The 15,898-nt window shown below is 44.5% G+C and overlaps 1 protein-coding gene across 1 annotated transcript in view; it reads right to left on the reverse strand.

Annotated features, from left to right (window-relative positions):
• The window catches only part of NEK4 (NIMA related kinase 4), a 1,767,660-nt gene that overhangs the window by 384,690 nt on the left and 1,367,072 nt on the right, over positions 1-15,898 (reverse strand). The window contains exon 13 of the mRNA XM_044078881.1: positions 4,036-4,133. Within this exon, the coding sequence (XP_043934816.1) occupies positions 4,036-4,133 (98 nt within the window). The remainder of the gene's footprint in view (positions 1-4,035; positions 4,134-15,898) is intronic.

A 15,898-nucleotide genomic window follows, 5' to 3' on the forward strand; every position in this document is an offset into this window, starting at 1 on the left:
GGGCGCCATATCAGCTAAGGCCGGCCCTGCCTGCAAGATGCCTCTAGTGAATCAAAACCACATAGCAAAGTATGTTTTCCAACTTGTTCAGCAGAATGCATTAAATCCTGTAAATCCTTATTTTTATCACAGTCAGGAATCAACATCATTTTCTGTTTAAGCAATCCAATAATATGCTGTTGATACTTTAACATATGAAACTGGCAGTTTAAGGCCATAATAGCCAAGGTTGCAGAAGTGTATACCTTCTTACTCCATCTATCCAGCGCCCTGGAATCTCTATCAGAGGGGGGGGGGTAGGATTTTTGGCAGAAGTAGCCTTAATGCCCTTGGGTCCCCGTGAAACAGTCTCAAGATCCACAGTAGGATTTTTTTAAAAAGGAACTTGTGAGAGTCAGGAACCCCGTAATATCTATCAGGTTTTCTGGGAGCAGGAGGTAAAGAGTCAGGGGCCAAGCTAGATTCCGAAAAGGCATCATCAACAATGTCTAGTACAGGGGGGATAGCTAAAGGCCTGTGCTGGGGCAGGAGTAAGAAATCCATAAGCCTCTTTTTAGAATCAGAGTAATCCTGGCTTTCCCAGCGAAAATGCTCCCTAAGAGCATGCAAGGTTTCACCAAAAGAGAAATCCTCTGGAGGGGAAGCAGAGGGAATAGAGTCCTCTACATCAGAATCCTCATAGGTAGATAAGGGTAAATCCTGGTCACCAGAGGAAACAGAAATTTCAGAATCCCAATCAGAAGTATCATAAGCAAATTCAGTCCTAGGTCTCTTAGAGGGCGAAGGTTGGCTTCCCCTGATTAAAGTAATAAGGTCTTCAGCCATTCTTATCATTTGTTTTTTAGGCATACAGGCCTGACCATGCGGTCTGGGCATCAGTTTTCTAGCCATGGTTCGAGTTTTAGGCCTTGAAGAAGAAGATGGTGTTGGTTTATTATACAAGTCAGTAGGCCTGAATACACCCTCAGAAGCCGGTGCCTGCACAGCAGCTCCAGACCCATCCAAGGTAGAGACATCCACAGGTTCCACAGTTGAAGTATCTCGCGGCATACTGGACTCCGAATGGGTCTCAGTAGAGGCTTACGAATCTGAAGTAGCGGGTATCAGGAGCTGCAAATGTGCCTCACTGAGTACCGGCGAACTGGCGACTAGCTTAGGAGAAGCATCGTCTGCAGCTTTGGACCTAGAAGGCCTGTCTCTGTCTTTATCTGTGCATTTTTTCGGAATGTAGGTAGTCGGATGACTTACCAAAGACGTATCTGGATAATTGAACAGAGTACCAAAATATTTAGAAGCGTAAATATACAGACAATGAATAGTTTGTTGATTAAATAAGGCACAAAACCGACAGTGAGGTACATCATGGTCAGGGCCTAGGCAAGGAATACAGTACGAATAAAAATCTTTATGAGTTATTTGCTTTCCACAAGAAATACAATTACTGACTTTTACTGACATCGGTTTAGAGCAAGAAAAAGTTTCCCCAATGGGATACTTAGCTTTAGTTGAAGACTTTGGTTCTGAAACTAGAAAACGAAAATTTCAGGAGTCAGCCGACAGGCACTTGCGAACTGTTTCTGCTTCAGGCACCGCACAGCAAGAAAGACTGATGTAATGGCATCGGCTGCATGCTTTATACCCCTGACTACCTGACGTCATGGAAGATGAGACAGCAACCGACGCAGGACCCAAGGCTTTGATAATCAGGCCGACTGAGCGCTACGGCAAGCAGATAACCCAAATGTGATGACTGCAACAGTGAAACACAAAGAACATAGTGTACTCGTTGGTGTGCATGGAGTCCATTCTTCCTGAAAGTTTCAAAGTTTCACAGCTTTCTAAAACTTTGGAGTACAGAACTCCAAGTTGCACTTATAAGCTTTGAAAAAGTGTTTTTTCTCTAACTGGCTTAATGAAGTGGGCCCTTACCAGAGAACTTACATTGTCTGCTGCTGATCAATGGGGATAGTTAGACTCCCTTGACATGGTGATCAATGGGGATAGTTAGGCTCCCTTGACATGGTGATCAATGGGGATAGTTAGGCTCCCTTGACATGGTGATCAATGGGGATAGTTAGGCTCCCTTGACATGGTGATCAATGGGGATAGTTAGGCTCCCTTGACATGGTGATCAATGGGGATAGTTAGGCTCCCTTGACATGGTGATCAATGGGGACAGTTAGGCTACCTTGACATGGTGATCAATGGGGACAGTTAGGCTCCCTTGACATGGTGATCAATGGGGACAGTTAGGCTCCCTTGACATGGTGATCAATGGGGATAGTTAGGCTCCCTTGACATGGTGATCAATGGGGATAGTTAGGCTCCCTTGACATGGTGTTTGTTTGCAATAGGAATGGTTTAGTAGTTTTGAAGAATCAGTGTTATTCTAGTAAACTGGTAACCAAGTGTCATTCATCATTAAGTGACAGACTGCAGCCGGCACCTTCTGAGAACAAAGGTTATGAAACTAACACATTGTCTAGCTCTGGTCAGCTACACTTCCTTATTTATTTAGTAGTTAGGTGAACTGGACCCCTTAGGCCCCTTTTCAGCAATGCAGTAGTTACAATATGAGAAACTACATAACAAAAAGCAAACTACCACAATTACAGAATGAATAATTTGTGAGCAGAAAGCAAAACAGCCAGGGAGTACAACACCTAGTTCAGCTAAAAAAAAAGGAAAATAAAAATACGACTTACTATAATAATAATATATTACTACACTATACACTATAATTACTATGCAACAGAGAGTCCAGGGTAGAAACAGGATACATGATTTACATAAAACTCAGTACTATTCAGTGCAGAAATGCTCCAGATAGTGCCAAAATGCAGGAGACACATAAAAAGAGTTAAGATTATCTCCTGCGATATACAACCTTATAGTGATGTTAGATACAGAGCTGCACATACTATTAGGCAAAGCATTCTGAAGCTTCCATCTCTTTTTTTTACATGCTGCACAGCTCCTAGATTACATTACATGTCAGCAAGTATAGGTAAGCCATATACTTACCTCCTCATCTGGTTTACTGATGCTCGGTACTAGTAAAGGTAATCCCTATACTTACCTCCTCATCTGGTTTACTGATGCTCGGTACTAGTAAAGGTAATCCCTATACTTACCTCCTCATCTGGTTTACTGATGCTCGGTACTAGTAAAGGTAATCCCTATACTTACCTCCTCATCTGGCTTACTGATGCTCAGTACTAGTAAAGGTAATCCCTATACTTACCTCCTCGTCTGGCTTACTGATGCTCGGTACTAGTAAAGGTAAGCCATATACTTACCTCCTCATCTGGCTTACTGATGCGCAGTACTAGTAAAGGTAATCCCTATACTTACCTCCTCGTCTGGCTTACTGATGCTCGGTACTAGTAAAGGTAAGCCATATACTTACCTCCTCATCTGGCTTACTGATGCTCAGTACTAGTAAAGGTAAGCCCTATACTTACCTCGCCTGGCTTCCTGATGCTCGGTACTAGTAAAGATAAGCCCTATACTTACCTCCTCATCGGGCTTCCTGATGCTCGGTACTAGTAATGGTAAGCCCTATACTTACTTCCTCGTCTGGCTTACTGATGCTCGGGTACTAGTAAAGGTAAGCCCTATACTTACCTCCTCGTCTGGCTTCCTGATGCTCAGTACTAGTAAAAGTAAGCCCTATACTTACCTCCTCGTCTGGCTTCCTGATACTTGGTACTAGTAAAGGTAAGCCCTATACTTACCTCCGCGTCTGGCTTACTGATGCTCGGTACTACCTACTAGGTTGTGGCTGTGTCACATTTCACATACTACAGCATTCCAATGTTCAACAGCACACAGCACCCCAAAAGTGAGCTGTAAAATACAGACATTGTTTACACAGAAACTTGCTAGTTTGAGTGAAATCAGTATTTACTAAGATACCAAAGGGCTATCTCACATGAGCAGTAATGCAATCTAGTCATAGCAGTAAGCCTGAAAGAAAAATTGAAATTCCTGATAAATGAGCAGTGTTCGTGTGATCCACTTAAAAACACCTACCCATCCTTGGAATCTCCCTCTGATCTGTCAGTAGAACTTGTGGAGGAACTTAGTTCACTTTCTTCCTCTGACACATGACAGAAAAAGTTCTTTTTTCCCTGTTATGACCAAAACAACTTGTTACTTTACTGAATGGAGAAGTTGCATCAACCTAATTTAACACACTACATAAAAATGCCAGGTTACTTAACACAGAAAACACCCTTTTGTGCAGGTGTATCATTTATTTATTTATTTATTTATTGACATTTGTTAACCGGGTTTGTCCAACTGGGCTTGTGGACCATTTTCAGTGGAGACCCGAGGAGAAAAGCTCCAGTAGTACATTTTAAAAAAGTACAATTTTAAACAATATTGATATAGTAGCAGTTATAGCAAAAAGATTCACATATGTTGGGTTACAAGCATAAAGTTAAAGTTGCATTAAAAAGAAGCTAAGTAACAATTTTACATTGATATAGTTCAATAGGTCAACAATAAAAATGTTTTGTTTGTATAAAATTATGCATTTGTAACATTTGTTGTTCTAAAATAAAAATTAAAATGTTACAAAAGGATTGCACACTGCAAGCTTCACCTTCTTTTATTTCAAAACGGCATAGCACGGCATAGGAAACAAGACACCACCATATACACGGGTTCATAGTTATACACTAGGCTAATGACTACCAGGGCCTGTATAAGCCTAGCAGTGCAACCCAAGCCAATTGCGTCACCATGTAATTCGGGCATCTGTTTGGAGGGTTATGTTGGTAGGTTGTTAAAGGGTAAGTGTGCATGGGGTATGTTAGGGAATATTTACTGTTGGCCTCATTGGCCTCTTGTCTATTAGAGATGTATGAGACTCGGACACTAAAAACAACAATCTTTAAAAGATATGTATACGCATAATATATTCCGTTTTAAAAGCAACACATTTCCAATTTTCTGGGAAAGAGTATGGCATGTTGCATAAACTAGTACTACCTTTCCAGACATCACTAATACAGCAACAGTTATCAAAAACAAAGTCAAAACACTTTACAATGGCATCAACAGATCAACATTGTTCAGAATTGTTCAGCACTTTTCAGTGAAAATTTGGCTGACTTTCTGCACAATGTTCCAAATCTCAAACACTTAAGAGGATTTAGTGGCCTGCACTTCCATATTGATATATTATGAACTTCCTTTGGTATTCAGAAACCTTAGCTGCACATGGCAGTTTTGTGTAGCCATGTGCAGGATGCATGAGATCCAGAGATGCATGTACTGCTAGTGATGAATGCAGAGCTGCAGAGTGGCCCACGGTATATGCTAATGCATGTATATGCAGATGCTAATGAGTTTTAGAATAAGGGACACTGTATGTAAATTAGGTAAACCAAGATGGGGAGGAATTCTGAAATGTCAATACTGATACTGCATAGGTATACTAGCAACTCTATCCCAAATTCAATAAGTATTACATACAGCCTCCAAACAATTTATCACTAACTCATGGCTATGCCCATGCACCTCACCTGTATGATCTACATCAACTTCATGTTCTTACTAATCACTCACTCATACTATCTAGCCATGTTTTTCAACACCTGCCCTCTCCCTGTTCTTAGGGGGAACTTGTATCATCTTTTCATGATTTTTATTTCTAAACATAACAGACTATACTTCTAGTACCTTTGTAGATCCTGATTGTCACATTTATCATTTTTTAATTTTTTTTATTATATCACTGGTGTCTACTTACGCTTTATTGTATCGATGTATTCCACTCTCAAATTATATGTATACATGTTTTTTTTTAATTATATCTACACTACTACTGTTTTATCTAACTCCCTACAGCTTTTCTCCTTGGGCCTCCATTGAAAATGGGTATTTATTACCTAGTCAGACTTCCCCGGTTAATAAATGTCAATAAATAAATAAATACAGGGTGCAACAGGACAGTCTGGTACTAGTGGTGTTGATTGCAGTGAAATCCTTGTGTTCATGCTGAGGAATTAGGGAGAAAATGTTAGGGGTTGCCACATCATACGTTAATGTACACGCGCGATGAGCTATTATTGTCTCTATAAGTCACAGTGGTATGCACTATCATCATCAGATGCATCATACCATCTGACTGTGTTTAACATTTCATGGACTCCATGATATCAGCATTGTGAACCAGTAAAACCATGCAGGACCTGCCAGACATGTGTTGGTCTTATATGCAGTCCCCTGGGAATCGTGCATTATCTTACCCAGTGGATATGAAGTTAAGTGTGACTATATGCATGTAAGCTACACAAACCTTTCAGCAACCAACCAGGGATGCAGTGGAGGTTTCTCAGGCATTTGCCACAAGAATACTCCATCAGTTTCTCAATGCCATGCTGCAACAAATGGAGGAGAACACTTGGTTTCCACACACCACAGAGGAAAAATGGCATGCATGATTTCTGATGCATGTCTCATGTATTCAAATTAGACACTGAGGCTGGGTATGCATTCAGGTTGTTTATTATACATACATCAGGAGCTGTAACTTATACATACATATACTTCATATGCTTACTGACTGACTCGTTACTTCTAACATGCACGCACACACACACACAAACTTGCATCTCCATTCAAGCTTACATTCACAGTGACTGACAAACAAAATGGCAGTGATCTCGCACGTGCTCAGTAACTTATATGCACGTGCTGCCTAGCTACAGTGGCTGATTAGGTTCAATATACACACTGATCTACAACTTCAGTGATACATCCCACTTCTCAGAGATACTAAGTGCCTGCACATATGGTACACATAAGCTCTACCAATGGTTTGTGAAGGGTGTCTTCTGTCAGTGGCATCTTATTCACAGAAAGACATAGGCCATACACAGATGCCTTATCATGAATCAGGGTCATTCTGGGGCATGTGTGTGGGTTGCTGAAGGCACGCTTTTGCTGCCTGGATGTATCAGGTGGTATCCTGCAGTATGACTCTGGCACATGTGCTAAAATCTTTCCAGTATGTCCAGTGCTACACAATATTATACTTAGGAGTCAGTTAAGCAAGGGGGAGAATTGTAGGAAAAATAACTGCTAGCAAACAAGGCTGAGCTACATGAAGAGTCAATGAAGGAGTTAGCTGCAGGGGATGAACATGCTAGACAGACACAGGTGCACTACGCCATGGTATGAGCAAAGAGATGGGGACTTGTACACAGCTTTGGACTATGGTACAGAATATGCAGTACAGTAAAAGTGATGCATGTAAACCCAACACCAAAATGTGCTTACCCATGCACGGGCTGGCCATACTGTGCATCAGATATAGGCAACCCAAGTAATAAATACCAAAGGGCAGGGTGCAAGTATCATCATCTACACAGGTTGGAGAAGGAGCATAAGTGTGCAATATTTTTCTAGGAAATGTGTGAGTACTGTTGAAACTGGAAATATATGACTGTACTCTGAGCATTAGGTAGAGCTGGAGAGGATTATTGCAAAGGTGTTTATGATGGGCCACCATCGCTGGCTGTTCGAGTGTGTGAGACACTAGGTGTTGTACCTGTGTGTGTATGCTTGGACACAGCCTATGCAGTAATTGCAACAGTATGTCTTGATCTGCAGTACAAGTCCACAGTGTGAATGACAGATAGTTGGGCTTCCTGTGCATGCCCCTGCCCATAACAGCTGCCTCTCTCATGAGATGCATATATAGTACCACTGCCTTAAATGGACGGTGGCGGGCTGTGTGAAGGTGATCATCATCCGTTACCAAATGTGCCATTGCCATGACTATTATGACTATGGGAAGCCCACCCTAGGCTGTATTCACCTCCACAACTGATGCTGCTGCTGCTGAAATGCTAGCACTATGTGACTGTGACCTTGGCCATCCTTAGCCATGAAGGCCACCATTTGTGAAAGTATCAGTGGATTGGCTGTGAGGACCGTACCTAACCCACAGCATGCAAGCATGAGAGGGTGTTGCATGTGCTAATATGTGATTTGGTCTATCAAAACAGTCACATATACAAGACATGCACCCACAGCGGTCACCTCATACCCTGCATTATCCCTATCAACTCAGAAATGCCTGTGGTGACATTAGTCTGTGCCGCCATGAAGGCTCTGCACATATGTTGGGTCGCTACCATTGACACAGCTAGTACAAGGGTATGGCATCACCAGTGCCTCAGATGAGCACCAGTACACATCCCCCTGACCTAAAGGGCTTGTGGCAGACATTGATGATTGGCCCGTAGGGGGAATCACAGTATCCTGAGTGTGAGTGTCCACAGTACCCTGTCCTCCATGTGTGGTCTCTCTCTCTTGGCTGTCCACAGGCACAGAAGCTGTGTCCACGGTCTGTGCTAGGGATACAATGGGCACACCCTCTGTACCCAATATACATACTGTACTCTCCTGACTGTGGTAGATGATCACTGTTATCAACATCAGAATTAAACAATCCTCTGACATCAGGTAATGGTGCTGGACAGAGGTTCACCTTTTACAGTAACAAAGCTTGAAGCCCAGTATAAATATAATCCACCAGTGCAGAATACTGCACTGAGTAGCAACAGTATGGAAAATAAAAAGAAGTTATGTCTTACCATAACATTCCATCTGTATTGTTGATCCTCGTTCAGTCATTACGCATGGGTATCGGTTCTGAGCTCGGAACCAAGCCGGCCATTTTCCAAGCTCGTGTCAGTTTCAAACTCTCGAGCTAAACTCTTACCCACAATCCCCCTCTCCCTGTTACCTTCAGATTGAGTTTGCAAGTTAAAAAAGGTAGAGGCTACCTCTGGTCAGATAACCTAAGAGAACCGGATGGTGAGATCCACTAGAAACCACAGGAGGGGGAAGGAGGGAGGGTCGTAATGAATGAACGAGGATCAACAATACAGATGGAACATTATGGTAAGACATAACTGGTTTATCTGATATTGTTAATCCTCGTTCATTCCTTATGCATGGGACAGAGTCCCCAGCTACCTCTATTCCTGGGAGGCTCTCATGGAAGGACATTCCTGAGCACCATAGAACCTTAAGATGCTCTTCCCCTGGAGGCCAAATCCAATTTGTAATGATTGATGAAGGTATGAGGGGTAGCCCAAGTTGCAGCTGCGCAGATGTCATGTAAAGAAGCTCTGGCATGGAAGGCAGCAGAAGTTGCCATCGACCTTGTTGAATGAGGTTTCATGGTAGTAGGCAACGAGATATTACGTTGTGAATAAATAAAGGTCACACAGTCCTTCAACCATCTAGCTAATTTGACCTTAGCAACAGCAGAACCTAATCTAGGTCCAGAAAAGGCCAAAAATAACTGGTCAGATTTACGAAAGGGTTTAGTCCTGTTTAAGTAAAAATGGATTTGCCTGTGTATATCTAGGGTATGTAGGCAATACTCTCCTCTGTTTGAATGATTGGGAAAGAAAACTGGCAATTCAATGGCTTGATTAGTGGACATTTCAGAGATTACTTTAGGCAGAAATGACGGATTAGTTCTCAGAGACACTTTATCTCTATGAAAAATCAAGTATGGATTCTTGATACATAAAGCCTGAAGTTTAGAAATACGTCTGGCAGAAGTAATTGCGACCAAAAACAAGGTTTTCCATGACAAATACTTGAGGTCACAAGAAGAGGCTGGTTCGAAAGGTGACATTGTCAGAGCTTGTAGAACTAATGATAAATCCCATGGTTGAATAGGTTCTCTAAAAGGTGGCTTCAGATGAGTCACACCTTTTATGAATGTCTTGCATAATTTATGGGACATAAGAGAGGAATCTTGGACACCCTCATGAAAATCAGAAATTGCAGCCAAATGAACTCTAACAGTAGAGGCCGAAAGACCCGACTGAAACAGGTCGGCCAGATAGTCTAGTATTATCGACACTGGTGCTGAAAAGGGGTCTACTTGTTTATCTTTCAGCCAACAGGTAAATCTTTTCCACTTACTCAGATAAGTAATTCTAGTGGAAGACTTATGAGAAGCAATGAGAATATCACGTACTGGTAAAGATCGATCATTCTGCCTGGCAATCAAGGGAATTGGAGTAGCCAAGCCGTGAGCTTCAGGCTGTTCAAGTTGGGATGAATCAGGTTCTGTGGGTGTGAGATCAATTCTGGGGTTGGATGGAGAATCCATGGTCGATCTAGTAGGTGAGGCCAAAGGAAGGGGAACTAAATCTGTCGAGGCCAATATGGTGCTGTGAGGATCACCTTGCTCTTCAACCGATGGGCTTTCTTCAGAAACTGGGGAATAATGGGAAAGGGTGAATGAGGGGAAAGGGTGGAAATGCGTAAAGAAGACCGGAGGGCCAATCGTGAACTAGAGTGTCCCTGGGTGACTGTCCCGGAGGGGGAATCAGGGCGAAGTAGTTGCTGCATTTGTAGTTGGTTGGGGATGCAAAGAGGTCGCAGCAAGGATGGCCCCAGCGGTGGAAGATCTCCGCCGCTATCAAGGGATTCAGGGACCACTCATGAGGTTGAAGAATGCACCTGCTGAGTCTGTCTGCTATCACATTGGAACTCCCAGGAATGTGCATTGTTAGAAGAAAGCGGTTGGTAGCCATCGCCCATTGCCATATCCTCATGGCCTCTCGACAAAGGGGGTAAGATTTGGTTCCACCTTGCTTGTTGATGTACCAGATCACCGCCATGTTGTCTGATTGAATCGCAATTGTCCCAGACGGCAGCAGGGGATGGAATGCTTGCAATGCCAGAAGCACTGCCCTTAGCTCTAGAACATTTATATGCAGATAGGCCTCCAGTTCGGACCAAGTGCCTTGGACTGTCTGTCCCTAACATAGCCCCCCCCACCCCATCAGGGAGGCGTCCGTGGTCACTGTGGCCTTGGGTTGCTGGGGGGAGAAGGGGGTGAGACCATTGTGAGAGACTGTGTGTCATCCTTCAAATTAAATCCTGTTTGCATCTGTGGGTTACTCGAATCATGGCTGAAAGAGGATGCAGAAAAGGATACCATTGGGTGAGCAGTAGCCATTGTAGAAGCCTCATGTGAAACCTGGCCAGGGGAACAATGGTGATGGAGGCTGCCATGGAACCCAACAGCTGTAGAACCGAGTGAGCCATGGATTTTTCCTTTGAAAGAATTGGAATTAGTTGTTGCTTTATCCTTAGAAGTTTGTGCTCTGGAATAGCAGCTCTGCAGTTTTTTGTGTCCAGTTTAACCCCTATGAATTCTGTCGACTCAGATGGGGTGAGATTGAATTTCTGCCAGTTTATGGTTATGCCTAGCCTTTGAGCAGTGAGGAGAGAGTATGCCAGGGCGTTTTTCCAGTAGATGTCTGGTGGGGACGGAAATGAGCCAGTCGTCTGGGTATGGAAACACCTGGAATACTTGAAGTCGCAAGTGAGCTGTGACAACTGCCATGCACTTTGTGAACACTCTGGGGGCTGTAGAGAGTCCGAAGGGCAGTACTCTGAAATGGTAGTGACTGGCTCCCGCATGGAAGCGCAGAAATCTTCTTGATGGCCTGTCCACGTTTATGTGGTAGTACGCATCTTGAAGATCTATAGAGCACATCCAATCGTCTTTTTCCAAAAGCGGGAGGATAGACTGTATTTTGACCATCCGGAATTTTTGTACTCTCACAAACTTGTTCAATACACTGAGATCCAAAATTGGTCTCCAGTCCCCGGTTTTCTTTGGCACCAAAAATAGTCTTGAGTGGAATCCGGATCCGATCTGGTCTGGAGGGACTATTTGGATGACTCTCTTTCTTAGCAGCTTTTCTATCTCTAGTGCTGCTTCTTCCCTTTGACTGGGTGGAATGTCGGGAAGATTTTTTGAAGGGACGGGACAAAGATCGAAGGGGATAGGATAACCTCTGGTTATAATCCTTTGTACCCCAGAATCGGTGGTGATGATTAGTCAGGCAGAAGGGTACAAGGAGAAACGTCCCCCAACTACCTCCAGAGGAAAGGAGTTGGGCTGCTCTTCTGGAGCGCTGGTAGGATTGGCCAGGGAAAGAATCCCTGGAACCCTGGTTACGCGGTCCCCCTCTGCCCCGAAAGGAGAGTCTTCCCTGTGAGTTTCCCCCTCTGCATCTGGGGGAGAACTCGGCTGGTGTGTCACAGAAAGGACCCTGAGATTTCATGAACCATATCTTCCCACACTTTTGGTTCAGGACAAAGCACGTTGAGGGGAAGAATAACGGACACCTATGGCAGAAAGGGTCTTACCATCCTGTTCACATCTGGCCAGTGTGCTTTTAACTTTGGGCCCAAACAATGAGGAGGCCTCAATGGGGGCATTAAGAAAAGAAGACTTAAAGGGTTCCGTGACGTTGCACAAGCGCATCCATGAGTGTCGTCTCAAGACCACAGCTGAACCTGCTGCTCTAGCTGCTCCTTCTGATGCGTGAGACATCAGTCGCATAGAGGAGTTAGATATAGACTCAATGGTGGCCAGTTGAGAGGCCACTTTTTCACGGACCTCATCAGACACGGCACTAGCCAAGGTTTCAGAGAGCTCAGAAACCAGATCCCTTTGAAGCCTGGTAAAATGTGCCATATAATTCAGGGACCTGATAGCAAAGGTCACTGAAGCAAAGGTGTGCTTCCCTATCCTGTCCACGGCCCGGGACTCTTTGTTAGGTGGGTGGACAGTCTAGCTTTCTTCTTCTGCCAGATCTTTTTTTGTTGCAGCCGCCACCACCAAAGCATCCACAGGAAAACCTTTGGACCAATGGGGATCCGAAGCAGGAGGAAACAAGATCTTATCTGGCCTCAGGGAAATAGCTTTGATGGTATCAGGAGCCTTCCAAGCATGCTGCACAATGAGCCGGACAAGTTCATCGGCAGGTGGAGTAACCCAGGAGGTAGGGGGCCGGGCACGAAAGGCCTGCAGGAACTCAGATTCCTCAGAGTTCAGATTAGAGGACTGCCAGTCACCTCTCCGTTTCAAGATTTTGAGGATATCACCAAAGGATACCTCAGAGGGTGACCGAAGGGATCCTTACCCCTCATCGAAATCTGTGTCTTCGGTGAGGGACTCCTCTGTGGAGTCCATGTGCTTCCTCTTACACAAACTTTTCCGGTGGACCCCCTAAGCGGGGGAAACTGGAGAAGACAGAGGAAAGGGGGATTCCTGAGGGAATATGTCCTGTGGCCCTTGCACCCGGTGTCCGCTAGATGCAACTTGTGAAACCAGTGTACCAGAGGAGGGCAGGTGTATAGACAGTCTGGTATCGCCAGCAGCAGCGAAAGCCTTCTCCATCAGTTGGAAGGCTGGTCCACCCAAAGAGGAGTGTATGTCTAGGACAGGGGTCACCCCTCCCCTAAGTGGCTCAGCCTGCCGACCCAGAGTCCCTGAATGGTTGTTGAGCAGCAAGCTATGCGTGTCACAGCTGACATCAAAACTTTCCTGCCACGAAGGCAACTGAGGTTCCTTAGTGAGATCCATAAAGGGAACTGCAGAAGGGGAAGACTGTGCTATATCCATGGACTTCAAAGGCAATGAAGGAGGAGAATAAGAAGGGGTCTTTGGAGATGGGTGATCACCTCCCAAGGAAGGATAGTTCCTGAGGGGTGGGATACCTCTGGCCAAGAGTACCTGGTCCACAAGATGCAACACATCATGTTCAGAAAGGCTTCTAGTGGACCTCACGGAGACTGAGGGAGAAACAGGCCTGTCCACAAAAGAGGCAGACTCGGTGCCCATCTCATCTGACTACACCGAGGACAACGGTGCCAAGAGAGACTGGACCACTGTTGTCTGCACCGACACAGGGATCGGTGCCGAAGTGGTTGTTGGTGCCGAGGCTGGAACCGACAAAACTGGAGTCAACAATAAAGGTGTCACTTCAGAGGAAGATCTCAGAGCAGACGCGATCAAGGTCTGCGACGACCAAACGGTCAGTGCCAATACAGTGGTAATGGTCTGAACTGAGGAGCCCCTCGGTGCCAATATATAGAAGGCTGCAGGAGAAGACAGAGCCAAAATCACTAATGGAGCCGAAGGCCTCGGTGCCGAAGGTCTAGGCACCAAAAGCACTGGGGCTGACAGAGAGCTCCGGAGCCAAAACTTTAGCCTTTTTAGGTTTTGGTTGGCGGGAGTCCCCAGCCGGGGACGAAGGCAAAGATTTAGTATTAGTAGGAACATCCAAGGGTTTCTTATGGGCTCTAGGAGGGGTTGAGGCATCTGACCCAGAAATAGCCTCTGAAAAGGGAGATTTTAGAAGTCCCTTCAGAATCAGCTTGTTTTTCCTTTCCAACAAGGTTCTATTAGAAAAGTTCTCACAAACAGTACAGGGTAGGTCAACAGACAAATGGGAAGCTCCCAAACAGTAAACAGACAAAGAGTGTGCATCAGAAGTAGGCAGTGTGTGTCCACAATCAGAACACCGCTTAAACCCCGGACTACCTTTCTTATCTGCCATGACAGCAAATTAATTAATAGAAAAGGTACCAACAATGGTACAAGAGAGTACCCGAAGATATGAGAGAAAAAGGGAAAAGGATTACCAACGATGGTAAAGAGAGAATACCTCGCGGTAAAAGTGGTAAAGAAAAAAGCAGAAAAACCTGAAGAAATTATGAATGCTAGATGCGATAGGGTAAAAGACAATAAAATATGAACTTTTCTGACAAAAAAGTCATCTATAAAGCTATTAAACAACAATTGACTGTACTTAGCTCAAGAGAAGTAACTTGACATGGCCGAATGGCAACACGGCAAATGAAATCTGACATAACAGGGAGAGGGGGATTGTGGGTAAGAGTTTAGCTCGAGAGTTTGAAGCTGACGCGAGCTTGGAAAATGGCCAGCTCAGTTCCGAGCTTGGAACCGATACCCATGCGTAAGGAATGAACGAGGATTAACAATATCAGATCTTATCTTGTGCAGGTTTACTTGGTGTTCGTACCTCTGATGTTGCTATATTTACCCAAAACACACAGTATTATTAAGCTATCCCGTAAGTAGTGGCCAAAAGGACAGTAATCTTAGGTTAAAACAGGTTAAGACAATACCTACCTGGGGCATCTTTGATGAATACTGTAGGGGCACAATGCAGCTCACCTCTGATGTCCAACATCACACCATGGGACAGTGGGGAGGCTGCCGAGCCTCTTGACAGAGGACAGAAACACATCTGTCTCCATAAGAGGTGGTTCAACTGATGGTGTGGCGGCCATCACTGTACCTTCCTGTGCCAGGTGAAAAGCCAGTTTTCTGCATCACTGGTAATGTTGTTGGGCCTATGCCATACCTGTTCTTAAATGTCGTCCTAGGCACTGACAGCATTGATGCCAGCCACTAGATCCCGCCATGCAAAGTCTCAGTAGGGCCAGTCAGCACCATCCTGACCAAAGAGCTGTCGGCCATGGAGAAAGAGGGCCTGCAGAAATGCATCATTTTCCACACTGCAGAACTTGATTTTTCAACACCTCACTTTTCTCTTGCTTTTACTTGCCAGGTATTTTGCTGTTGGTAGGAAAAACGTACAGTTGTGTAAAATCATACCATAACAGCTGATGTCCTTCTCTTCCCTGCTACAGTATTTAAAACCAAAGGGATCTCTTGCCAAGGACAGCCCAACATCTGGCCAGTATACTCAAGCTTGTAGTTCTTACAGGTGCTGTATGTTATACGTACACTCCCTGCATAAGGTGTAGGGCATAAAGGTGAGGTACGGATGCACACACTCAGAACTGAAAAAGTCCCAGGAAGAACAGAATGTCCATATGGACAAGGAAGAACATGTGCATCCAGAAGGAGAAAAAGGAGAAGATTCTCTAAGCCAGGAGGGCAGAAAAGAGCAGGCTAGAACAGAGGGGGTAGAAGGGCAAGAGTGAATACTGCAATAGTGAAGAGGAGGACATATACTGTTATGGTAAGATTTTACACAACTGTACTATGTCC

Source organism: Protopterus annectens, chromosome 7.part1 (genome assembly GCF_019279795.1).
Source record: "Protopterus annectens isolate FY-2018-M chromosome 7.part1, PAN1.0, whole genome shotgun sequence".
In the NCBI taxonomy this organism is placed as follows: Eukaryota; Metazoa; Chordata; order Ceratodontiformes; family Protopteridae; genus Protopterus; species Protopterus annectens.